The sequence below is a fragment of the Rhipicephalus microplus genome, chromosome 2 (genome assembly GCF_043290135.1).
Source record: "Rhipicephalus microplus isolate Deutch F79 chromosome 2, USDA_Rmic, whole genome shotgun sequence".
In the NCBI taxonomy this organism is placed as follows: domain Eukaryota; kingdom Metazoa; phylum Arthropoda; class Arachnida; order Ixodida; family Ixodidae; genus Rhipicephalus; species Rhipicephalus microplus.
The window spans coordinates 177,515,020-177,542,719 of NC_134701.1; the positions used below are offsets into that span (position 1 = coordinate 177,515,020).

General features: G+C 42.5%; 2 protein-coding genes across 3 annotated transcripts in view; both read left to right on the plus strand.

The window, feature by feature from the left end:
- LOC119169653 (zinc finger protein 711) overlaps positions 1 to 13,031 on the plus strand; it is a 39,018-nt gene extending 25,987 nt beyond the window's left edge. For both annotated transcript variants that reach the window (XR_012893847.1, XM_075887118.1), the window contains one exon: positions 1,767 to 13,031. Coding sequence is in view for 1 of the 2 variants with exons in the window: in XM_075887118.1 (XP_075743233.1) it covers positions 1,786 to 2,100 (315 nt within the window). In the remaining variant the exon portion in view is untranslated. The remainder of the gene's footprint in view (positions 1 to 1,766) is intronic.
- An 848-nt stretch (positions 13,032 to 13,879) lies between these two features.
- Positions 13,880 to 27,700, plus strand: part of LOC119170565 (putative inorganic phosphate cotransporter) — a 45,918-nt gene continuing 32,097 nt past the window's right edge. Inside the window, exons 1-5 of the mRNA XM_075887115.1 lie at positions 13,880 to 14,465; positions 16,695 to 16,894; positions 17,925 to 18,158; positions 20,582 to 20,765; positions 24,312 to 24,442. Of these exons, the coding sequence (XP_075743230.1) occupies positions 14,393 to 14,465; positions 16,695 to 16,894; positions 17,925 to 18,158; positions 20,582 to 20,765; positions 24,312 to 24,442 (822 nt within the window). The 5' untranslated portion in view covers positions 13,880 to 14,392. The remainder of the gene's footprint in view (positions 14,466 to 16,694; positions 16,895 to 17,924; positions 18,159 to 20,581; positions 20,766 to 24,311; positions 24,443 to 27,700) is intronic.

Sequence of the window (27,700 nt, forward strand, 5' to 3'; positions counted from 1 at the left end):
GAAAGTGAATTCGCAGGATTTGGTGACTGGTTATATTGAACAAAGCAACCTTAATATGACTACGGTAAATTATGAAACAGATGATGCTATCTATGCACGCGTGTTCACACATTCGTTCAATCAATCAGTCAATTGATCAAGGACTCCTAGTTATGGGTGGGGAGACCCACTGCAGTGGTCGCGTTGTACTGCTGAGATAGAGGGGGCCACGATGGAGGCGGAAATGTTGTAGGCCCGTGTGCTCAGATTTGGGTGCACGTTAAAGAACCCCAGGTGGTCTAAATTTCCGGAGCCCTCCACTACGGCGTCTCTCATAATCATATAGTGGTTTTGGGACGTTGAACCCCACATATCAATCAATAGAGGGGGCCAGTTCGATTCCTGGCTCCCGGGGCCGCATGCTAGTGTAGACAGAATACAAAAACACTTGTGCGCAGTAGTTCGAGGGCAAGCCAAGAACCTCGAGAATCAATCTGGAGCCCTTAACATCAGTGTCCTGCAGCTTCCGTGGCCTTTCAATTCTTATATTTTAGTTTTTCATGAACATACGGGGTAGTCATGTGCAACTGTCCATGAACATGTTTCAATTGTCCGCTTATTGCGCAGTAAAAACTGCAACGAACGAGAAACAACGTTTTTTATGCGCTGCCTAATGAATCCAAGGAAAGTATAGGAGATACGCTCTGTTGTTCTTAATTCAAGTGGGCAAATTATGAGGTTAGGAGAATTATGCCATGCTGCTAGTGCATGCTGAGCGCATAGCCTCTGCATTACGCACTCTGCACAGCCACTTATGCTAAGCGGGTGGCTGATTTTCTGCTCGCTTTCATGGGTATGTATATTTATCTGTGTGTGTGCTCACAAAGGCTGTTTGTCAGTGCCGCTTAGGGCCATGGCAGCGAATGGGACACAATATTTTTACCTGGTGACATCTTGCAGTCTGTGAACTATTGGGTTATAGTACATGTTTGAGGGCTTGGATTTGAATTCCTCGTTTGACAAAACTTTATGCCCACTTTGGTAGCATAGCATGTAACGTCTTTGGCTAAGGCTGCTAAGCTTTGGGATGCGAGTTTGATTCTTGGCCATGGTGGTCATGTTTTGATGGGGGTGAGATTAGGTTTAAGGGCATATTAAAGAAGGCCAGGCGGTCAAAATTAATCTTAAGTCCTTACTGCTGTGCACCTAACAATCATAATGTGTTTTAGGCATGGTAAAACTTCATAATTTAAATGGAAATCTATGGGAGCAGCCAGCTGACCAAAAGTCACCAGGTCCCATCACCTAAAACGATTGCAAAGCGAAAGCCATTGTCTGTTTCTTTTCTGCCGCTGTATTAATTTTGCTCCACCACTTACCAGAAACTTTCTGCAGCTAATGAGCTTTAGCATCGCCTCTGAAATGCGCCCACCTTTGACGTCATTATGTGATGTCACAGTGAAGTCATAGTAATATGATATCACAAATTTTGCTGATGTGTGATGTCATGACGACGTCATATGGTGACGTCATCACTCTTACTATGATTTTTTGCATCACTCATGTTTGCGCTGATGCTGCTGATGCAACTTTTAGTTTCTGCATGCAATGAGGCATCTAAGGCCTTCGTCTTAGTAAACTCTCACATCCAGCCTAAAGGCACCAGATCTGTTGAAGTCTTGATTGAAGAGATGCCTTGTAATGGAATGATTAAGAAGTGACACTACCTTCAAATTGGCTGCCTCCTAGTGCATTTTTTTTTTGGCTTTGCTCTGCCAATCGCACAGGGCAAAGCTGAATCGACACATGCGGCTGCACACTGGCGAGCGGCCGTACCAGTGCGAGGTCTGCGGCCGAGCATTCACGCGGAAGGACCATCTTCAGAAGCACCTGCCCACCCACGACGGTCGTGTGCTCAAGGACAGCCTCTCGAGTGACTACCACCACTACAACAATAATGGCAATGGCACCTTAGCCAGTGCCGCTAGCTTCCTGGGCAGCCTGCTCAGTGCCACCTCCCAGCACCCGTACCGGTGCAAGCTGTGTGGCCGTGGCTTTATCCAGAAGCACCATTACGAGCGCCACGCAAAGACCCACGATGATCACTTTGTTGACTATTAGCCGCGCCTCCCCAGCCTTTTGTTCAGTGACGATGGCTTTGCAGAGGCTGTCTGGTCGCACTCACAGCCTCCTTTGTATACACTTCTCTGCCTGCTAGGTCAAGTATAGCACTGCGAAATCACTGCCAGGAATGGGGCAAAGCACCACTGTCAGAGATGCTACCGTATGGTGGGGGTTCGCAATTATTGGGGTGTGTCTCGTGCCTGTCCCAAACTATAATAGTCATTGGTCTTGCCTGAATTTTTTTTTTTAGAAATGCCACACCTGCTGAAGTGTCATACTGAGAACATGCATGTGATTTGTTATCTGGAAGTACGGGGCATGCAGTGACACATAAAAAAAAGGCAGGCAAGAGAGCCGATGGTCATGGTTTGGCAAGAAGATAAGCTCTAAAGAGCACAAGCTTTTCTTACGCTGTAGTCATAGCAGCAATCAAAAAGAATATAACATTAACTTCTGCGTTCTGCTGCTATTTTCATTCAATGACGATTGTGTCATGTTCTGTCATTGCTGAAAATGAAGCAACTGTATGTCATGTGAAAAGCAACATTGAAGAAGAGAGAGTGTCTGTCAACCTGATCTAGCAGGTATCGAGTATATAAAGGAGGCTTTGATCAGTGTCAAGTCACTCATCAAAGGCAGGTGCAGTTGTGTCCAGTGTTTTCCTCGCAAAAAATTTTTTTTAATGACGCACAATCTTGAGCAGATTTCAGGCGAGTACAGCACATTCGCTGTGCTGGAATCGGGCAGGGTGACGTTACTTCAGTACGTTGTAAAGTGTGCTGAGCTGCCCCTGTGTAAATCATATAAGACCACTGCAGAGAGATAAGCGCACTGATGAAGAAGGCGATGGATCGTAATTTTGGGAGTGAAGATTTTCAGAGTTTACGCTGTCACCTTCTCAGTCTCGGTTTTCATCCTTCTTCTGCTGGTATTTATCTTGCAGAGACGTATCAGCTCTATTCCTTTCTGTGTAAGCTGGCATCCACCATTTAGCAGCCAGTACTAACTCTATGCCACAAACAGACATTGTTGACCTTTGATTCTTCATTGAATCAAATGATCTCTAATAGATATCAGCCGAGCTGACACGAAGCCAGGTTTCGTGGTTAGTGTGAAATGCATGAAGGGCAAAATTCAGTGCGAGAAAGAATTCAGCGATATTCCATGTTTCCAGAGATGAGATGCCCTTGTTTACTGTACTGTGGTTAAGTATAAATTGTAGTTTGCACTGAAACTGCCCGTTTCGCGGAACATAGCTTAGTGCAATCATTTGCAGACACTCACAAGCTGGGTTGGGTCAGAATTTGTGGCTTTGATGACAGTCGGCAGTTAAAGTTGTTGTCTTGCAGGCCCAGATTAGAGAGAGTTGAAGGCTGCTGCTAATAGCATTCTAGAAGCATGTTAACTCCATGGACGACTGGCTCATTGGCCGACGACTATTGGCTCGTCTTGAAGAGGCGTGGCTGGCCCTGTGCCATTTACCTTGCCTCTGTGAAAGAGCCAGGACGAAGTGCAATGTTGTGAATACTGCTGCCACCAATCCAGCTTTGTACAGTGTATCCCTTGATAAATGGGGATCTTGCTAATAGACTGGTGCTGTTCTTAATGTTTGCGTGCTCAGTGATTGTGTGAAGACCTTGTTAGGCCCAGTTTGAATTGTGTGTGGTGTGACCTGGATGTTGTGTGCCTGACTTAATTTCAATGGCCCACTGCTATAATCTTGTGCAGTTCTCTGAAGCTTGGCTTTTCTCGAGTACAAAGAGACGCAATATTGCGCTTGTTAATTATAGACTCGTCAAGCAACCAAGGCCGGTGCTCTTTCGTCGTGCTTATATCTGCAATGCAATATTACTAGTCAAACACGTAAAAAAATGCAGCTTTAAAATTGCAGTGCAATTTCATCTCATTTCATGCCATACACTTACACTTTTTGCTAGCTCCTAATGAACTTTGAACTTGTTCGAAGTACATTGCTCAACCAGTTCTAAGATTGCAGTTAAACGCTGTCAAGCGGCAGTCAGGTTTATCGGTAGCTTGCCGCAGAAGGACTGACTTCTCTTCACATAAAAATAAAGGTTGTCTTTCTGCAAATTTCTCAGTCTTAGTTTATTACACTAGTGCGTGATGTCTCTCGAAGTGAGAGAGAAGAAATCTGCAAAGAAATAAATGCTCAGAACAGTCTTGTTGTTGGTATGCGGTTCCTCAAAACTTTGATTATGGATCCTTGAGCTGGTTGAAGCTGTGCAAAAAGCGTTCCATAAACATTCGTTTAATTAGTTTTGTTCAAAAAAGTGAAAGTGCATCTACAGCAAGTATATTAACTATGCAGTGCAACCACTTGAGATTTGCACTTCCAGTTGGTGGTTGCCTCGGACTAAATTAGATTAAGAACTACAGTTTAGGTTTTTCTCGGCAAATTTAGTTATTGCACAATGTGCTTTTTTTCTGCAGTGGCACCATTTTTGATGTCGCCCTAGAATCTGCAAATGCTGTTGCATGAATGTAAAAAACATAACATGTTATGCTTAGCTGAATCTTCAAAGGTTTTGTACCATGCGTATGCAATCTTGGCTTCGATGGCAATCTGAGTGCTGATAATCTGTTGATAAGGGTAAAAAGGATTTTCCGACAATCTGATGATGTTGTTAGAGAGCTCATATTTTGTAGTCCGAAAATTTTACTGCAGCCAAACATTCTACCCCATTTCATGTCAGCTTATTGTAGAAACGGTGAACCTTTATGAAACATTGTGCACTGGAGATTTTAGGTTGCACCTAAAGACTTTTAATGAGCTAGAAGCATTCACAGGTTCATTGAAGTGTTCAGTCCCACATTATTTGGAGTTCGTTGTGTGGGCACTTCAAATGGCAACATTGATCTCGATTTATATGGTACAATACTTCACTCATGTGACAATCTCATCTTAGTATGCACTATGGTCTTATGATCGGCATTACTGAATGTTAATTGTGAAGGCAATCTGTTTAAAAGAGCTGTCGCTGACAATACTATGGATTAACTTGTTAGCAAAAACAATCATAGATAACATCCTTGTGACTAGTAATTATAAGTGTAGCATTATAATTTATGTCTGTGTTTCAATTTAATATGCAGCCACTTCTTTCTTTTGTTCACTTTAAAATGCACTAGCTGCCATTTTTTGCAGTTGTTTTGTCTTTGCAGAGCTGAAATATGAGTAAATTCTGCATATACTTCAGGTTTCTCATTCTCTTTATGAAATTCTTTATTCTCAGGGTGAAGTCATAAAGATGGAATCTCTCAATGACTTCTGGAGTTTCAATTTTATTATTTGTTGCTTCCACTAAAGTGAGGTGTGTCATTTTTGTTTTTCAAACTGTATGCAGGGAGTGAACCGTCGTATATTCATATATTTTGTTGTTTCTGTTATATTTGAAACCCGTCACTTTTTTTTGTTATCGCAGAGCTGCGATATCTGTCACTTAGTTGCTTTTGCACGGTGCCATATTTATTCAGTATATTGTTATCAAATAGTCTCGTGTGCAGGCAGCACAATAAAAAGAAAAATCTCCATGATGCAGGCCAGGTTATTCCGAGATCAGTTGTTGTCTTATGCTTTATTACTTTTTTGAGGTGTTTTCCAAAATGTTCTAAATACCAAAGTCCTTGTTGCTTGGACTGAGCGGTCTTTCGTGTTCAGTGCTGAATCCTCGCCCTTGTTATCCTCTTTTTGCGAGCTTGTTAATTTTTCATAGTTTCAGCTTTTTGAAGAATGGAAAGAAAGAGCAAGATGTTTTCTTCTGTTGTTTGTTGCATTTAGTTGCAAAAAAAACTTGAGCTCGTGTCTCGCTGAGTTGCTCGTTTGCATCGAGAAACCTTTTTCTCCTATTTAATAGCCTGAAACCCGACAATCCCTGGACTAAATGATAGAAGTACAGTGCGGCTCGGGAGACTTCTCGTGCTTGTACCTCCAGCTTCGGCTCACCTCGGATCACGAGCCTGTAAGCTTGCAGAATAGTGGAACTGCTTCACTTACAAAATAAACTGGTGCTAATGCTTGCTTTCGTCAATTTTTTTAGTCGTTTGTGTTGTTTATGGTACTGAAATGTGCTTATAGCTCTTTGAAGTTTAGTTTTATTTGTATGGAGCTAACAGGCAGGGATTGTCATTTGTCTAGCTTTACTATGAATATGAAACTTTCTACTGCAAAGATGCTGCGGCACCTTTCATTCTGAATTCTGTTGTTCATCTCGTTGTGAGTTTTGCGTCGTGACTAAACTATAAGCGGTCGCCTCATTTGCTGACTCAGTCAGTAGATAACACTAAGATCCTCGAAAAAGCAAGCAGACTTTTAAAAAAGAAGTGTAATAATGTATGGTCTACCTGATTTATGAAATTGTGAATGCAATTTCAGAATCAATTTTTTCTATTGTTATCACTATCATTATTTTATTTGATAGCCAAGCTCATTATTAAAATCGCATTACTAGGTGCCCTGTTAAAACTTTCACTATTTTAGACAAGCGAAATGCTAACTTGAAAATGTCAGAAATGGAATGCAGTCTCCTTGTTCTTATTGTAAATAAATCAATGAATAAATAAAATAGTCATATAAAGCTTTGATTAAAAGATATGTAAACTTGTAGTCGTCTTATGTGATAACATCTTTTTTTTATTATAAAGCACTTTTGTCACCACATGCCAAAGCCCAGATTAACATTTGCACAGTGTAAAAGCTATTTATTCAAGAGAGATTAATATAATACAAGTTAACCGGTGTTTTTTTAGCGGAACCCTGTGCAGCCATCGTAGCAAGTGCATCATTTTATTACTACAATGTTTAGATAGCACAGATATTCGTTTGTAGAACTATGTACTCGTGTGCTAGGTTTGCTAATAGGAAGGGAGTAAGAGAAAAAAGAAAACATTTGTGTTTCCTTGTAATTACATGTATCATGATGTCAGCGTGAATAGCCACTCTCGTAGCACGTTTGAAGAGCGAGAGTGTAAATCTGTTCGTCAGGAAAGTACGTGTGCGCAATAGTTGCTCAAATAGGTTTGCCCGAGCTCTTCTGTAATTTGCCTGATTGCTTGTCAACTAATACGCATTACTTGCCTGTTATGCCACTTAACATAATTAAGACTGAACTTAGATTGCATCGACCACCTGTAAACTGATCATTGTTAAAGTGATCATTTCTGTACTAATGTTGTTGCAGAAAAGAAAACAATGAAATTAGATAGTCATTTATGATAATCATTTAATATAATCAGTGAAGATAATCATTCTAGATAATCATTGTATATGACTGTAAAAGTTTTCAAATGTGATGCATGCCCCTGTTAAACAAGCAGCTTCTTTCAGCATTTACTGTCCATCTTTGTGGCAAAATATAACAATGGAAAAGTGCATTGACGCCTATGTTCTTATCTTTGATAGACCTCCGCAAAACTGTTGAGTCAGCTTTCCAACAGAACAACAGGGCTGCACACAGGAAAAGTGGCGCTACAGTTGTTTATCACACTTATTCGATGCACTTGAATGGCTGCAGTGCAAGTGATCTAGCGCTAGACGTAGCCAAGACAGCACCTAATTGTTTCCGTAGGAAGCAAGCTGCAACATCACAATGAAAAGGCTTTCACTTTGCTGGAAAGCTGACATTTGATGGCTCAGTGAGTACATAAACAGTGCAGCATCAACAGCATTGTGGAATGTTGGCATAGAAAAAACATGGGCAGCCGCAATGGCAGTGACATTTGGTGGCGTTGTTTATACCAGAATGTCTTGGAACGCTCTTCCCCACTTGACATACATATTGGCAGGTAGAAATATAACATTAGAACAATTGCGGCAATACGAGACTCTTGTGCCGGAAAAAACTATCACTTTGCGGTGTGCTACTCATGGTGTAAGGTTATACTTCTTGGTATAATCTGCGCGGTCTGCCGTGTAGTTAATCTGTTTTCGGTTTCCCAATGATGTGCCAGTTTCTATAGGAATGGGAGATAAAAACCTGTCGGTCTAGCAATCGCATCGTTTTGCCAATTAAATGGCTGTCACCAAATGATCCAAAGGGTGAGCATCATTGATGCAGGTTCTGGTCAATCACATCTCATGTTTCCTCACCTAAACTATCTCTCTGACACTGTAGTGACACTTCACCAGATGTCACCACCATTACTGATGTTGGTGCTTGAGAGGTAGCGTTCTAGTAAGACAGCAAACATTGAAGATGTTATAGTACTCTAAGTACTTTGTTGAGGCTTCGTAATGTGTTCAAGTGTGTTCAGTACAGTGTTTCACTACACTTGGTCCAATAGCGGCACCGCTCGGGCTTGCTACATACTCCCAGGAGCATACTGCGTGCATTGTATTTCTCTTGATGATCAGTTTATGCCCGTTTTTGACATGTGCTGACTACTTGAGCTCTGTCCATTCACATAGAGTTTGTAGATTCTTGGGTGAAAGTTGCTCAATATGTGTTTCCTTGCCTTATGTGCTAATGTACCGGTGTGCCACTATATCTCATTGATAATATATTGAAGTGTATACTCCAGTGTTCCCATGTATTTTATGTCTATTTGTACGTGTTAGTGTTTGTGTGTGAAAATGACCACAACAGTCCATCACTTGTCAAAAGTTTAGAGTAGATGACCTGACATAATCTCTCTCCCTTTTGATTATTGTTATTTATTTATTTTTTCATTTATTTACTTTACTTCCTCTAGTCAAACCAGTGTACCAATCTTCCGAAGCATGTGCAATGGGGATGCTTGATTCATGACGCGAGGGAAAATAGCGCGCAGCGACAGGACACTTTTGCTGCTTCGAAGAATTAGCATTTAGTTGTTAGTCATTGCAATTGTACGCCCATTCATGTATCCTGTTGTTGTTGACTATTTTCTCTCTGCTGCTGATCTTGGCAACCTTAAAGAAAGGGGCTTTTTAAGTTGTTGACTGGCTCTCTAATGCAAAAATGCACAGTGGGACAACATCTCTGGTTTAGTTCGCACTCTAGGTTTGCTCAGCACCGTTTCTTCTCCAGTTACCACTTAGAGGAGAAACGATTTTGTAGTGCATGTGCAGCTCTCGAGAAAGCATGTGCTACTTGCCAAGCAGATAGGCATGGCTGCATGTCAGTGTGACCCTCTCCGAGGTCTCCTTTTCTTGTTTCTTTTTATTTGTGAGATTAAGAATGACATGCAGAGCTCCAAAGACAGATATTAAAGCCAAGACTGGATGGAGTTTATTGTCAAGTTTTCATTTTACAATCAAAGCAGTTCTGAGGCCTGTCTGATCTGTAATTGCACAAACTACACCACTTGAACCATAAACCCACATTTGAATCGCTGATGGGCCAGCAGCACCTTGAAAGGTTTTCAAAGAGTTAAATGCTCTGGTGGCTCTGCAACTTCTCGCAACAGTTTCATTAGGTGAAAGCCACTAAGAAAAGTTCTTGCAGTTGAGACATTCAGCTTAGCTTTAATTTAAAAGTACACTTTCTATTGATCTGTTTTTGTAGTTGTGGAATTGTATATGCTGAATCATTACAAGCTCTGCAATTGTGGCACCATGTCTTGCCTGCACGCACTCATAACATCGCATAACATCGCATCGTACGCACTCATAACGCATATGTTACTTCCTTATGCTTTGCAGACTGAGTGATGGAAAGGCGGGTGATGATCAGTTGATAGTGCCCCTGTAATTTTTGCTGTTTACAGGACCTGTGAGAAAATTCTTTTTCACTGAATATCTGGTCTGAAAACTTGTGTATTTAGGTGCATGCACTCTCTTTATCGGTATGTAACCTGGCGCAAAAAAAAAAAAAAAAAGATCTCGTGATGCAATGTCATACTAACAGCAGTTGAATATTGTGTTTGCGTTTGTTGATGCTTGCATGGATTGATGTAAAAGAGTTAGCGAGGAAAATCAGAAGCGTAGGAAACATTGAAAAAAAGGAACGCAAGAATTTGAGCTAACTCACTCTAAAGAGGATTCTCTTACACTTGGAAGATTATATTTAGCATCTGCTTGCTCATGCAGAATCGTAGTTAGTATGATGTTCACAGTTTTTATTAAAAGTAAAATCTGTTTAACGTATTGTAATTGAGACATAGTAGTCCACGCTGATACTAATGTAACGAGGATCAGGTTTGAATTGACACTAAAGTCAAATAACAATTTACATCAGAGTGAAAGCTCTATGTATTAAAACATCTAAAATGACAACGTTATTAACAGCAGTGCCCTACTTACTGTGAAATTAAGGAAAATTAACGTAATTAATTGAGCAGCACAGTAGGACGTTCGGGAAATAACGCCGATGACATTTGATAAACTGCCTACAATTAATCACTAGTAATCGATCTAACTGCACTAAATAAGGAACCTTCCGTGCATCAAGAGACATAATGAAATGCTGCTTGTTCTTTTCTGTTTGATTCATGGAAAAAAGAACCGCGGGACGTTACTATGGGGATTGGCACGCGTAGCTCAAAAATTCAATTTTTGCCTGGTTAAATTGAACAGGCTGTGCCATCTAGCTGGGCCCACATGAACCAAGCATGCCTGCAATTTTGAAGGCCATGGCTCAAAATTGTTCAACGGCCATTGCTGCTGTCGCTCCCGCTATCTTCTCTCTGCTGCTACTATAATGTCAACGGTCGTGCATCAAAAACAGTGACATCAGACATTCTTTTAAGGTGGATAATTTGAAGTGCGCTAACCCGATGCAGACCACTAAGACACGATTTTATTTCAAAATAAGCCCTTTATTGGCACAAAAATAACACTAAGAGGTTTCTGGACAGTTATTTCAACAATCAATGCCGACTTAATATATGCCTTTAGTGTCCCTTTAATGAAAGCAGCATAAATAGCAGGCTGGAACTGAAAGACATTTGAAACAGTTGTGCACATTTTATTGCCATTTTTTATTCAATTTTTTTGGCTGCTCTAGTTAAAAATGTGCATTCACATTGTACATTTCTGTTCACATATCCTTTCCCAGATGAATTACACATCCTTCCTTCTTTTGGTGCAGGGAATTCACATAAAGCTACAGTTTGGTTCTTACTCTGTTATGGCTTCTTACTTCGTGGATCACACTTTTCTGGTTGAGGGCTTTGTATTTCAAAGTGCGTACTCTTTCGATCTTTGGGCTTTTATGAATGTGTGACCAGTATGATGGTGAGATTTTGCCTTTTAGTGATTTTGGTTGTGGTTAATGCTACTACTTTATGGTTGTGGTTAATGCTACTGCTGCGGTAAAAATGTGCAGGGAGTTTGTGTGTCAACCTATATAATTTCTATGTAAGCTTACTGTTGGCCAAGGGTTTTTAAATACCTCTACAGTAAACAAGCTACAGCTTTCCTTTTCTTATGTTTTTTTATTCATTGCACTAAGTCATTGTTTCTTTGGCTAGCAGATCTAACATAAATGTTTGCGGAAGCTTCACGTGAGAGTTGCTGTGTTTGTGGAAGCTGATTATTTTGCAAGTCCATCACTTTGCTTAAGTAAATCCAGTGTGCAATTCCACTAGTTGATTGCCAAAATCAAGACAACCAACACACATTTGCACATTTATTTTGCACGATATGCAATGGTGCCTATATTAGCTGTGCTGCTCTTGCTCAGGAAGGCAACGCTGGGAAAATAGCATGCAGTAATAATTTCAGCTATTTCTGTAGCTGATGTGCTCCCTGTCCTTTGAATCGGCAAGCAGAATTCGACACATTAGTCACGAAAGCCCATTTAACTAAATTGGCAATTTTAATTTCTGGAAGCCATTCGGTCCTTTATTTAAAGTGTGACCCTTTAAGGTTACTCCACTGGGTGCTCCCACGTGGGGACAGTTAGACCTCTTCGTACTGTAATAGGCCCTTTGCGACTCATTACTTTTCTGTTCAATGCCAAGTCGAAATCCCAGACAATCTTGCACAAGTGGGTTCGTCTAGAAAAAGTGCAAAGCAAGAACAAGATCAAGATGGCTAAAGTTTATTGCGTGACAAAATCCGCTTTTATTCGTGGCTCTACACTGCTGTGTGTGCTTTGAAGAATGTCTGGAATGGCAAACTACAATTGTTTCAGTTTGGAGTTGTCAGAATTTTGCTATAGTGAATACTACTGTATATGCAGGGACACAGTGAGAATACCTGAAACGTTATCTCTTAGAGTTCACTTTACATTATTTGCTGGGGTTTTCTTTAACTTGCATGCGGCGTGAAACTTCTGACATTCTTACTTTCAATATTTTGCTGTCTTTTTGTCTGTGTTCTCTCTATTCAAGCTCTTATGCTGCGTTGGAGAGCTCATATTGAAAATAATTGCTGTCCTTAGGAATGGTACCAACATTATTCACATTCAACGAGTACTTAAGGTGTAATATGCTTTATTCTTGTTGCACAGTGGAAAAGAGACGTCATTGTCAGCCTGCGTACCTTGTGAGCTATTTAAAACGTGCATCCATCGCAAACAATCCATGCATGTGACGATATTTTTACGTATTGTATAGAATTGAAACCTAGGCAGATCCAATTAGCCTATGTAATTGCAAACGTTTCTTTTTTCTTTTCTGTGGAATGTGCCAGATTGATGCAATTATGCGAGATATATTTTCAGGATTATCAGGGTAATATTTGTCTGTTAACACTGGCAATGTAGCCATGGCATCATTGCCCGCTCCCATCACACATTTTTTTTTTCTGGGCATCAAATTGTTGTTGGTCTGAAACACCTAAATGTGTTTGCGATCATGCATTAGTTTTACTGTGCTCGGAACAAAAGTAGAGTATAGTTCACATCAAGTACGTATGGTATTCATTTTTTTTTTTTCTACAATGCACTGATGTCACCATGAGTGTTGTGTGTAGGCATAATGGGAAAGTGTAACACCACATATTTTTTGTATTTATTGCAATAAACAATCAATTTCATGCACAATAACCGAATTGCCGATTTTGTTCTTATTATTTTTATTTGGGCCTATGTGTGCACTCTCGTCTCAGAAGTGGAGCAGCATTAGCATAGCGAAGAAATACGTCATGCACTTGACTGCATGCTCTTCCAGTTACACGTACTATGCACGAAAAAGGTTGCAATTTAGGCTGCTTGATACAACTGTTGGAAAGCGGCATCTACCCCTTTGAAATGCTGCAAGGTGACCTGCACGTTTCGGTGAGTTGGTGTGAATATATGATGGAAATAAATAGACAGCACAACGTTTTTGTAGGCAATAGATAAGATGTCGTGCACTAATGCGTACGTACATAATATGTGTATGGTCAAATGCACATGCAGCAGTTTTTACAATCCCTTTGTATTTGTTTTCACGCTGTACGTAACATTGCCTTTTCAAATGTGAGATTTAGATTGACAGCCAATATCCCTAATTGTGTTCGTACGAACACAGATACATGTTAATATTTAAATTGTTCTGCTGCTAGTTCAATATTATGGCTACAATTGATGGACTGCGAAAACGTATGTTTTTTTGTTGCGTAGAACAGAAAATGCAATCTTTATCAATGCAGCCCATGGAGACCATTGATAACATTTGCCACATCTTACTGCTGTCTTGCTGAAAACTACCTGCGTGCTCGCGTTAAAAGCAAGCACGCGACAGTTTTTAAACATAAATGTCGTCCAAAACCACGTTCGCCGATTCATTATGCTAGTCGCCTATTAATTTGTGCGGTCGCACGTCCAATGTTACCGCGGCCGCAGCATGTGCGGCTGCCAAACAAACGCGCCGATTCGAAACCGAAACTAACGATTGCGCAGTTAGCATGGGGCATAGAGTAATGGCGTTACACTATGATCATGTGGTGCTGCTGCCTGCATTCTTTTGAGATATCTTCTGATCGAGATAATGCGGAGCCCGACGAGGAGACAGGCATGTGACGCAATATGATACGTATGGTGGCACCGCCGTTATCACCGAATCACGCCCCTCGGAGGTCACAAACCGCTTTCGCGACTGGTCAATACCACGAAAAGCGACAGGCGCTGCCCCAAGTTCGCGTGTTTCTGCGCCTGCGCCCATGCAATGATGATGCTTCTGCCGTCGGCGTTGTGAATGCTTTGATGGGCCTCTTTCACTAGTTGATCGCGCAGAGCGAGGGCGCGAGTGTGGTGTTTCGAGCGCGGGCGGCTAGTCTGGAAACATATGGCTCTGCTCTGAACCAACAATACGAGCTCCTCGCGTCGCGTGACTCAATCGTAACAACTGATTCGCTTCCACAGAGAAGATCCGTCAACAACGTTAACATCGAGCATCACTGCTGGGACAGGTTTCACAGTCGACAATGTCGCTGCTCACCAAAGATGAAGAAACTACGAGCGAAACACTGCTGTCGAAGAAACGCCGCACTTTCAGAGGTAAGACGTACAGATATGTATGTGCTCGGCTAAACGCTGCCTGCGAGTCTCCATCAGCTGGGTCGTTTATCCCTTCCCCGCGCGCGCGCGCGTTAACTCGATCGCCGGCGCCGACTGCTTAATTAAGCCGCCCCATATTTCAGATCCCCTGCTCGATTTTTCCGATCGAAAAGGTTGCTTGTAGGTCACGATCCACATATACTGTGACAAATGTCTTTGGCACTTTCGGTTTCGGACACGACATACGCTTGACAGTGCATTTGGGAGCGACATACGCGGACTGATGCACTTAAGGCAACACCTGTTCAGTCATTAAATTTTCCTACCAGCTGTTGTTGCTCTATTGATGTGATTTTGACGTGAGTACGTTCAATGCCTTAGCAGCTTTTTTTTATTCCTTGGCCGCTTCACATCTGTGGTTACTTCGATTGAAAACAAAAAAGGGTCGTTGTTGTAAACAAAAAAAAAAAAGATCGAGAGAGGGGGAGATCGGCTGGTAAAGAAGACAACAACAACAACAACAAAAAGAGCACATTGAGTCTTCGCCTCTAAACGAACAGCTCAGACAGAACCGAATCGATTATCAATAGAAAGTAAAAACGCGCGGTTGTCAAGAAATTTTGTTTTCTCTATGGAACCTCAAGGCAGCATATGCTACAGTGTAGCTTTGAGACTGTCATGGTTTAATTTGTCGTGCTCAAAGATTAGGAACTGCTAGCTGCCCTATATATGATGTGAGAAGCAATGTTTAAATGCATGCTCTTCCTACTTCAAGCTTAGAAAGGTAATTGTATTTAAAATCGCCATATTTCTTAAACTCCAATGAATCCTTTCACTGCACAACGTGTGCATGTGTTTGTTTTAGCTTGGAGCGTAATATATAGCATGCACCAGATGTACAAAATTCTTGATCTCACTTGTAAGTCATGTTTAGCCAGTGCTCTTATTATATCATGCACAATCATAACTTCAGTGTGTGCTCACCTGGCAGCGCAGGAAAGGCAGCGCAGTATATGGCATCAGTAAACTAAACTTAACAGTAAGTGCCTTGCTGCGAATGTGCAAGATCTTTAATGAATTGTCATAAACAGAACTGATGTACTGAAAGCCAATGATATTTCACTTCTTAGCACGCTTCACAAACAGATCAGAATTGACTAACTTTCTCTGCTTCTTGACCACAAACTTGTGTTTGGCACCCTTATCAACCAGACCAGCAAGGAATCATCATGCTAATCCTTTATGCCTTAATTATTTCTGTATAAGTGATGTTTATTAGTTTATCATACCTTCCACACACGGTATCAGATTGGAATGAAATAATTGAGGCATCCTCATTGCTCTTAGTCTCTTATTCCGCAAAAAAGTAGCTTTGCCACACCATTGCGGTTTTCAGATCTTTGTTATTGTACCTAGTCTTTCGTCCTCTTCGTCTCTCATTCCACACTAAATAAGCATTGTTGCACCATTGTAGTCTTCCAATTTTTTTTTTATGGAAGCCATTGTTTCTTCCTCTTAATCTCTCGTTCCACACCAAAGTAGCCTTGTCACACAATTGCAGTCTGTACATATTTTTTTATGGTAGCTATTGTTTCTTCCTCTTAATCGCTTGTTCCACAACAAAGTAGCATTGCTGCACCATTGTGGTTTTCACATCCTTGTTATTGTAGCTATTCCTCCATCCTTTGAGTGTCTCGTTTCACACTAAAGCGGCATAGTTGCACCTTTGCAGTCTTCACACATTTGTTATGGTAGCACTATTGTGCCCTAAATAGTAAAAGTGGTTCTCTTGTTTTGTATTTATTTTGTACAAATTCATCTTGATACAGTAGCCTCGAAACATATTCTTTCATTGGTACTTAGATTTTTTTAATATGGCAGTTATTGACATTTATTGCAAAACAGTTTCCTATGTCACTTTTTTGTATTAATGTGTCAAACCTATTTCAAGTTCCACGTCCATTTCTGTATTATGACACGATCTTGACCCTGCACATGTGCGTGAACCCAAGAGTCTGCTCTATGTAATAAGCAAAATATTTTATGCATTGATGGAAAGCATGCCGCTTATTTTGCCATCCTGTACATGTACAAGTAAAGGAAATAGCTATGGGCTCTTGGCTCACATACGTATGGTTGATCTTATGACGGTAATAAGTTCAGTGCATTATTTTGTTCAAAAGTTCCGACTGCGTGAAGGCAATTATGCACTTTTTTTCTCGATTTCAGGGATATACGACGCTGTGCAGACCCGTCACGTGCTGGCACTTATGGGATTTTTGGGCTTCGTCAATGTGTATGCGCTGAGGGTGAACCTGAGCGTTGCCCTGGTTGCCATGGTTAACCACACAGCCATTCTCGCCAACAGTACTCCTTCGTCAGGAGAGGAATGCAAGGCACCATCGAATAGCGCCAAGGAGAAAGTCCAGGTATGATGCAGCTTAGTATGTTTCTTTCCCGCATTTCAGAGCAACAAAAGCAACAAACTGGATGTCATATGGTTAATCTTGCTATTATAGCTTTTCTTGCTTCACCCCCTATCTTTATGTACGGGTAAACCTCTTTATAGGAGGTGTGCTCTGAGCAGCAATTTTTGTCTCTTATACGAGATGTCTCTCATAAGCAGGGTACCTCGTATGCATTTCCTTATCAACCCGTATTTCACTGTAGGCACAATGGTGTCTCTTATATCAGTATCTCTTATAGAGGGGTTCGATCATAATATGACTATTATGTGACAGTAAGCTGTACCTTTACTCGAATTCAAATTACTCGAATCTGCTTTACAGTTTGCAAATATCTGTTGTGATGGGCCGGTTAGATTCCTTCGGTGCTCACACATCACTTAATTTTGTAACACTATCTGTAAACTTGATGCACTGTACCGGGGAGCTGCAGTGTTAACGTGAATCGGAGAGCCATCATGTTGGAAAGAAGAAAAAGGGTAGCGAACCTTCACTGCTTCTCAAAAAAACAAAATATGAAAGACGCTTTAGCTTCGAGTTTAAACGTGGGTGAATGCGATAGTGTAATAAGGCTCCCATTCGCATCGCCTCATTCGCTTGCCACGATTCGCTTTGCATTGAACAAGCCAACTGTGCTGTGAGGAGTGAGCTTCCGTATGTGTCACATACTCTCTCCCTTGCAAAATGTATACGAAGTTGTAACATATTGCATCAAGATTAATTTCTATTTTTTTTAGAGCAACCCAGTCTAACTTTACCAAGTTATAGTTGCAATGGGTACATTTAAAATAAATATTGAAGGAAGCAAACTTGCATCATTTAAATCTTATTTTACCCAAAAATTGCTTTTACTAAAACAGATTGCTTTGTTGCCCTGTTTCATTGCTCTTGAAGTTGTGAAGACAGCAGATGGAGTACGCATTCCTTTTTTAGTCTAATGCTTGGCGGCGATTTTTAAACTGATCAGGGTTATTGTCTCTTGTCGCCTTTCCAGGATGGAACGTTTATATGGAATGAATATGAGCAAGGCATCATACTGGGTGCCTTCTTCTACGGCTATGTCATCACCCAGATTCCTGGAGGTCGTCTGGCCGAACGGTTTGGAGCCAAATGGCTCTACGGTGTTGGTGTGCTTATCACTGCCCTGCTTACTCTTCTCACGCCAGCTGCCGCCTCTTGGAGCATCTATGCCTTCATCACCATCCGAGTCATGATGGGCCTTGGAGAGGTATGCCCTGCGGATTTCTCCAACTTTCGTAAACAATTACCAAATCATTCAAATGGGCATGAGATGTGGGCATTGAGAAAATATAAAAAGAGAGAGACACTAGATCCTCGTTGAGCTATGGTGCTAGTGTAGAGTTCCCACAGACTGCCTGATTGACCAACACCTCAGTCACACGCCGAGATTAACTGCTCCATCCCTAATCTCCTCTCAAGGGAAAGCTACTGAAACCAGAGTGTTGTGGTTTTGTTCACATCACACAGGTTAACACTTCAATAAAGCAAAAATTTATGCTGGCCCAAAATGAAAGTTGGAAGAAAATAACATGTGCCGTGCACGCGATGGTACTTACTGAATATTCCCAAATCACGGGGCATCTGAGCTAGGTTAACACTCTCATAATGAATGGATTAGTCTTCATGTATTCGTGGCAGGGGCTTTCATCAACTTGGTGGCACTTAATAATAAAGGCTCAGTAATTGGCCTCATTAATATAGATGTATTTGCACGATTGTAAGTCGACTTGAATGTAGGTCGACCCTCCTGAAATGGCACGAAAAAAAGGAGCACGAGCATATTGCATGAAAAAAATTATTGACTATGTTTCCGAAAAAAAAAAAAGTCAGTTTTGCCACAAGGGTGAAGCAATGAATGTGGTAGCAGCAACTTGGAATGTAACGCTGAGAATGGCTAGCTGATCAAAATGTGCAGCGCGCTGCCCACGCACAAATGGCGCACAAAAACAACACACACAGGATGAGAGCTAACTAACAATGTGTACAGCTTGACGCTTAACGCACTGTTTAAACAAAAACAACGTACGGAACATAAAAGCGCACGTTGGTGCATGCGACGAGCTAGGTGCCGAGCGTGGGCGGCATTTTTTCTTTCTCGAGTTTTCCTATATATAGATACGTATACATATATGGTGCATGACGACGGCAGTGGTGACAAAAACCAGCTGAGACAGTACTTATAATTGCTATCGCAATAAAAAAGCTTAGTAGAATTACACTGTGCCAAGATGGCTTCACGTTAGTGCTTAAAAGCTGTGCAAAAAAAGTAGCTTTGCAAAAATATGCAGTAATCATTTTCAGAAACATTACAACCAAAGCTAGTTTGCTATCCTAGGTCGACGTCCTGGATTCGGATTTCAAATTAAGACAAAATGTGTCGACCTACAATCGTGTAAATATTCTAATTGAGACTGGCATGTTGGTCTTGCCAGAGGTGCGTATGCTAGTATATGCAGTCATACATTCATTAATTCGGCAAAATTTGCCTGTGCATGGGATCAGTCATTGATATGACAGTGACAGCCTCCCTACAAAAATGAAGTAAGGATGGCATTATAGTGCCATCATAATGAAACTAAAACATAGGAGGGAGGGAGTTGCCATGGAATGGTCACGGTCATGAGTAGATTTTTTTTATTGAACAAATCAATAACTAACACAGTATTTTGAAGAACAGTGGCATGATTCTTTGACTTGATAATGGGCTAGCTGTGGATATAGCTCATTTGGCTGTTTCTTTTTTTTCATCTGGACATGCAAACTAGTGTGGTGGAAGGAGAAAATTAGCAGGGTTGCTTTTATCTCATACTGACTATCTGCTGCTTATTTGGCAACAGCTATGTGGGAGTGTGGTGACTTCTAAAATGTGGTGCTCAGCTTTATCGGTTTGATTTGGTTTCTGCTACAAATACTAATATTTTTGTAATCATACGGCTCATTTCACAGCACATTTTTGACAACCAGCCAATTTTTTATTTATTCACTTCTTGAAATTTAAATTGATTGCTGTCTGTGAAATATATTTTTAAAAATATTAATATTTATGAGATGCTGTTACAATGCTTTTAACTCGAACTGGTGTATGGCAAATTTTGTATCTGCTCCTAAAACTTTACCCGCATTGCTCTAAACTAACATTTTTTTCGCTGTACTGTTCCTGCTTTTAAGTATGCTCCAAAAATGAAAAAGTCACTTCTAGCACTGCTACAGTGATGTCCTTGCGTTTTGCCAGGTACTGGCTGACAATGATATGTGGGGTTTAACGTCCCAAAACCACTACATGATTATGAGAGATGTCGTAGTGGAGGGCTCCAGAAATTTCGACCACCCGGGCCTCTTTAATGTTCACACAAGTCAGAGCACACATGCCTACAGCACTTTCGCCTCCATCGAAAATGCAGCCGCCGCAGCCGGGATTCGATCCCGTGACCTGCAGGTCAGCAGCCGAGTACCTTAGCGTGGCAAGGCAAGACCACCGTGGCAAGGCATACTGGCTTAAAAGGCTGATGGTCCAAATTGCTCTCTACAGATCGCCGTGCGAAGTTTTACAATAAGTTGTTGCTTGATTAATTGGTCAATCGAGTCTTCGTGCACCAGCTAGGATCAGAACCTGCATGTTGCTCATTGCAGGGAGTGACGTTCCCTGCGATGCATGCCATGATAGCTCGGTGGTTGCCGAAGGACGAACGCAGCCTGTTGTCGACGATCATCTACTCGGGTGGCCAGATTGGCACTGTGGTGGCCATGCCGATATCTGGTCTGCTGTGTGACTCAACGTTCCTTGGAGGCTGGCCTGCTGCTTTCTACGTTTTTGGTGGGTGAACGTTAATGCTTCACTTTCATCTTGCCCTTGCCAAGTTTCTGATTGTGTTGCTCTCACGTTTCAACATTTGTTGACCGTTATGCTGTTTGAACTTGTACTGAAATCAACAAGAGAAAAAAAAAAAGAGGTTGAGGTTGTTGGGGGTGCTCCGTAAGTCCTTTATGCTCTAGAAATTTGCTCTTGCCAGTAATGCAATGGCTTGTGTATCGGGGTCTGCAGGCTTTTTGGTGTTGGCAAGATCACATTGGTATATTTGGAGTGCACTTATACTACTGAAGTGTGTGAGCAAGTCATCTAGACAATAACAAGGCGCACAAAAACGTCACTAACTAAATAGGAGTATCGCATTTAGTTTGCACCTTTATGAATTGCAAGCCAACTAGCCTGAATGGAGACTTGGTAAGCCAGAAAAAGAATGGAGAACAGGAAGATGGATGACAGTTCCGTCTTAATGTTACTTGAGTTTAAAAAAAAGGCACCGTGGTCACAATACGCAACGTGCATGCAAAGACAACCTGAGTAATTAAAAACAAAGAGGATGCAAGTTTGGATTACTTGTTCTCAAATACAGCAAGGTCAACTAAAAAATCTAATCAAATTACTTTTTATTTCCCAGCATGTTTTTTTTTCTCTACGTGTTGGGGGTCTCTCAATTAGCAAAAAGTATGTTAATGAGTTACTGCACAATGCCAATTATAAGTCGACATTTTTCTCATAAAACGGCCTTCCAAAATTCAGGCGTCGACCTACCAGGTCTGTTAGAAAAGTATCCAAAGTATCCGACCCCCCCCCCCCCCCTTTTTTTTTTTCAGAGCACTTGATAGATTTGAAACAAGCGCGTATGCATCAGCCGACCTTGAACCTTCGTGCGCATTCAAGAATTTTTTCCCGCCTGCCAATAGCGTCAGTCTCTAGGACGCAGCGTTTGAGTGAGGTAGTGTGCAGTGCTCTCATTGGTTTTTCATTGCAAGGAAAATGACGGAGTGACTGGAGCAGCGCTACTGCATCAAATTTTCAACTGGGCGAGAGCCAAGTGAAAATCATTGGGAAGATCAAGGTGGCTTTCGGTGATGATGCTAAGAACTGCACGCAGATTAAGGAGCGGTACACCCGGTTTAAAGACAGCCGCATGTCGGTGGAGAATGAGCCATGCTCCGGTCAGCCATCAACATACCGAAATGACCATATCATTGCCGAAGTGAATGCCGTGGTAATGCGAGACGATAGTGTGACCATCTGGGAAATTGTGGAAGAGGTGGGCATCAGCACTTTCTCTGCACATTTCATTATGACCAAAGATCTGGTCATGAAGATAGTTGTGGCAAAATTCATGCCGTAACAGCTGACGATGGAGGAAAAGCAACTTTGTGTTGAAGTCTCACAGGACATGCTGAATTTCACAAGCTGTGACCCTAACTTTATGAACACCATTATCACTGGTGATGAGTCTTGGGTGTACGGGTACAACCCAGAAACCGATTCCCAGTCATCACAGTGGAAGCATTCTACATCACAAAGACAAAAGAAGGCCCGTCAAGTGGGCATCAACATCAAATTGATGCTGAGTGCTTTTTTTGACTCCCACGGTGTGGTACACCACGAGTACGCACCACAGGGTCAAACAATCACCAAAGAGTACTACAGCAATGGCCTCCGTTGCCTACATGATGCAGTGCGGCGCAAGAGACCCAAGTTGTGGCCAACAGAAAAACTGGCACATTCATCACAACGCTCCTGCATATTCCTCACACTTGGTTCAGACTTTTTTGGCGTACAGTCGGACACCTGTAGTTTCACAGGCTCCTTACTCTCCTGACATGGCCCCCTGAGACTTCTCGCCATTTCCGAAACTCAAGAACAAATTGAAAGGAAAGCGATTTCAGACAAGAGAGGACATTATGGCTGCAATTACAGCTGAGCTAAAGTCTATTTCGAAAGAGGCCTTCTCAGAATGCTCCCAACAATGGGAGAAGTGCATGGAGTCTCGCAAGGCGACTACTTTGAGGAAGATTAGATTTCCAACGCTCCTATTATGCCAGTTTTTTTTGTCCACCAGAGGTTGGATACTTTTTTAAGAGACCTTGTATATTCTCTGTTTGCAGGGGATTTGTTATCATCAATTTGTGATAGCGGTTTTACAGATGAGCATGCACGTATCAGAAGAAATACTAAGGAATGCATCAAAGGAATTTGCGATATAAAAATTTAGGAATCTAGGGGCAACAGTAGTCGTGTCAGTTTATTTGTCCATGTATGTGATAATACGTACCGGACTTGCTACACAAGCTGGTAGCCCCTCCTTATCAAGGTTATCACAGCATCGCTGTGTAGGAAGTTGCTTTGGGTGTCGCGATAAAGTTCCAATGTCCGATACAGTGCACTCGCACTTTCAAAAGCTGTTGATTCAATTGTAATGCGAGAAGGAGCTGGCTAAGTGAGTGCACTTTGTGTAGGAGTGGAAACATGACAAGACTGATAGCACAGGGAAAGAGGCACAAAGGGATACGAGCGTCTCAACGTACAATACAGTGCACTGCCTCCCTTTAATACATACTTTTTCCCAGTTGTGATGTTGCTGATGTCCAACTCGTAGGATCCTAACAGCTAGCTCAACACATTTAAGCATTCTCATTATTACATCAGAATGCACATTATACTTTACGCTTATAGCATGAAAATAATGGTAAGATACTACATTCAGGCAAATATAGTAGAAAAATACTTTTTTGATTAAACTTCCAACATCATTGAACCACTTTTTGAACAGGATGCATGATCAGAGGTTCACATTCGTGATCATTGGGCACTCGCATCAAGATGAGCGTTTTTTAAAGGGGCACTCAAAAGTAAACAAAGTTAAGAAAATTTGGTTTCATGGTACCGAAAAATACCAGTGGAATAGTTGGCTTTCGACTGCTGTGTACAGCAATACAACACTTTACTTTGTCTTCATTGAAAATGATAAAATTTATTGGTAAAGCATTTTAAAGCAGAAACATAACCATCATACACATAAGTAAAAAAGAATGTAAAATGCCAAACAAATCAATAGTGGCTTTCAGTATTTAGGCTTGTACGTGGTATTGCTTCATCTTTTACTTTGAGAAGTGCGCTGTAAATTAGACGATGGTGAACATTTCAATTGTTTCCCAGACAGTTGTTTTTCTGTAAAAATAGAGTATGAAATAAAACTCGGAAAATTATCTCCAGTAACCGTACGTGGAATGATTGATTGATCATTAGAGATTTTTGGCACAAGGGCCAATTGTGGCCAGGGAGCACTAAACACATCGTACAATTTGACTGTGATGTACGTAGTGTGGTTTTAACATGGCTGCAGAGAGGCCTAAAAGCAGACTGTCACTGTATAAATTTGTGTAAAATATGAATGTAATATGTGCATTTGGATGACAGGTGACATGCCCGCACACATAAAACACCTGTAGAGCACTGTGGAAGTGTTGAGGTAGTGTTCTTTAGCAAGCGTTGTGATCTTGCCTCTTGTCCTGAATGTGCGACTCATTCTTTATGTTTCAGGCCTGATTGGTGTGGTGTGGTTTGTGTTCTGGGCCCTCCTTGCGTACAACAGCCCACAAGAGCACCCCCGCATCAGCGACGAAGAGCGCATCTACATTGAAACCAACCAGGGTGAAGAACAGACACGGGAGGTATGATCGCAGGAAGTTCCATTTGCGATTCAACCATGAGACTGATTGATGTACTGTTCAGTAGCATTTACACCAGCACCTGACCAGTTCAGACTGGCAACCAAGGCGCAACTCATGGTGACCAATGTCCGTGATTATGACCATAATGTGTTCTTTGTAACGCTGGCAGTCACTTATGCTTATATTTTTCATTGCTAGCCTGGCTTTGAGCCAGATAGCAAAGATATAAATCTAGGGCTCGCTGATTGACATCGTTTTGATGGTCACAGCAGCGTGTGATGCCCATAAGCATATATCTGTACAGCCCACTTCAAGAGCAAAAGTTGTTATAGATACGAAGCAGCTTATGGTCAAGCCTGCTTTCTCCCTGTGTCGTCCATACCCTGTTGCGACCGGGGTTTCCAGACACCGGAGGTCCGGGATGAAGTTGTCGAGGCAGGAGGAAGAGAGACTTGAAGAGGGTTTATTTACAATATGTACATTGCGAACTCCCTACACGGTGAGCTCTCAAACGTGGCAGGCCTCTACATGTCTCCTAACATAGCGCTACATGGTGCTTGGTTCTACATGGTTCTGCTCGGTTCTGCTCTCGAAAAAAAGCACACACGAATGAGCCGTGGGGGCTCATTATAAAGGGTCTGTCCTCCCCAGATCCCTAGATCGGGGACCGCGTACAGAGGGCACCGTCCAACCACGGATCACACATTACCCGCGAGGGTGACGAGCACGCACGGTCCACGTGAACGTTCAAAATTGAAGCGTGGTCACTGCACGGCCATGTGGCACGAACGTGGCTCCTCCTCGTCAAGGGGTGTCGCTGGGCGAGGGGTCTGAAGTTGATGACTGCATCCATCGAAAGGGCCGCCGTAAACAAGCTTCAAATGGTCGCCGACGACTCGTTCAATTAGCGGGACGATTTCCGGCCGCCGCCGCCGCCGTCATCTTCCAAAGAAGAAGCGGCACTTGTGGTCTCCCGAACTGCTCACGGTGTCGTGGCGGCAAGACGCCGCACCCTCCGGCCAGGGGGGAACAATACATGGCGGACACAGGCCGCCAGCCCGTTTGGCGACTAAAAAGGAACATCAAAAGGAACGCCGATCCATTGTCAGACCTGGCGCCGGTCCTAACAGTAGGCAGCCGGTCGTTCGGTTACTTGTTTGAAGATTAAAGGAGCGCCGCTCCCTCTTCCGCTCTGGCGCCGGTCACAACAGCTCGTCCGCCGGCGGGAGAAGCGACCTGAGGGTGACCAGCTGCACAGGTTGCCCGAAGTGTCGCTGTGTAGTGCTGTCTTCCAGGCCACTGCTGATGACGCTCAGCCAAGGACTCTTTCCCTCTCGCTCCTTGTGGCTCCCCTCTGGGAAAAGCATTCATACACACCACCACAGGCACGGGAGAGCACCCTGCCCGCACTGAGACACGTCGAGTCCGACAAATTATCCAAAAGCAACCTTACTTAAGCGGTATTACCAAACACAAAGCAGCAATCGGGACGTTTCTCTGAGGTTTCACCAAAACTCCTAATCCCGATCCGATAATAATCTTCCCATCAAACTGCTTTCAAGAAAACTAACTGTCAAGTGATGCGCTCACCGTGGCATACCCGAGTGCTTGCGTGAGCAATCCGCCGTAACCCACCAGGTATCATACTCATAAAATAAAGCATTTTACTTCACGCTATCTTTTAGTTCCCGAAATTTAGTGCCGCCAAAGCCAGTCGTCAATTCCTTTTGAGAAGACGAAAGCATAACTGCCGTGCTGCACCTGCATTAGGAACATCTTTATTATATATCCGCAAACGCACATCACAGTGCTCCTGCCTGGATGAGATACCACCTAACCGTTCCCTTGCTGTTGCCACTTTCACAAAGCATACATATAAACTCACGAGCTAGCTTTTCTTACACACCGGACACATGCGAACAAAACATTAAATGAACAACAAAAAAGTTTCGCATGAATCCTGAAAAATCTCGCAAGCAATAACTTTGCGTCTCTACGCTCAGTCATAATTAGTTCATAACGTTGCTCCTGCTCATTTACACGTATCTACCATGACGCAGGCTCCTATGCGTGTCGTTTATGCAATCGCACAACGCTTACCTTAGCTAAACGTACAACGCCCAAGAAATGAACAAAACCAAAATTGTGTTACCTAAACACTATTTGGTAGACGAGATTCTTAAAAAACACATTAAAATCCAAAACAACTTAAACAGTCAAAAGCAAATTTCAAAACAAAATAAATCCACTAATGACCATCGTCAAAAGCTCACGGATGTCTACTCCTTTTTGGGACTAACGCGCGGTGTCGCGTCCTGTGGGTCTTTCTAGGCGAACGGGAAATGGAACAATGGCAAAACCCATTCGCTTCGCCTCCGACCCCCGCAAAGCTCTGCGCTGACAACCTGCGTTCTTACTCTCGCTGAGTACCTCGCACTCCCGCAGTCCATCAAACATGCCGTCGATAGAGCGACGAAAGGGTCTGCCTTTCTACCCAACGTGCTTTTTTTTTTTTTTTCGTTTTGTCCGGCGGCTCGGACGCATACAAACCAACTCCGGTGCCGATGACAAACGCCTAATTCTGTACGCTCTAATGCGTGTCACTATCCTTCCAATAGATCTATACAACGTATATAGGCTACCAAAATGATAGAGCGCTAACGAAAACAAAGTACAAACGAGTTATTTACAAAATCACAAAAACAAACAAAATGTTCCTTTCAACAGTCCCGAGTCGACGTTTTCCGAGAGGCTAACAGCTGTTCGCAACAACTCTGAGTCGAACTCGCGGTGGTCGCGCCCGGAACGATTTTCTCGAGAAACGGGGTCTACAACACGCGTCAATCGCCCTGCTACCGAACCCCGCGACGTTCCTCGAAGCCGACTTGCTGTCGCTTCCTGCCCCTCGAAAACCACCGACTCTTTTGCCCCGCACCCCGTCCAATGCACCGCGAGAACAACGGAAGGGTCTCTTGCCCTTCGACCACTTACGCACACCATGCGCTTCTCTTTTCTTTGTTCTCTGGCCGCTTGGACGCTTGCGATACGGCAACTTTCTTGAAATTTCGCTCCGCCATTTGAATACATTCCTCAAACGCGTCGCGATTTTTTCCTGCCTGTTTTTACGGCGCTTTCTCCGTTTTGCACGTCTCTTGGTGCCGTCTACGGAGCCTTTCGCCCATCTCTGATGCTCACCAGCACCCACATGCTCATCTGATTTTTCGCGCGGACTGTCTGGATAATTGCCTAGCAATCTAT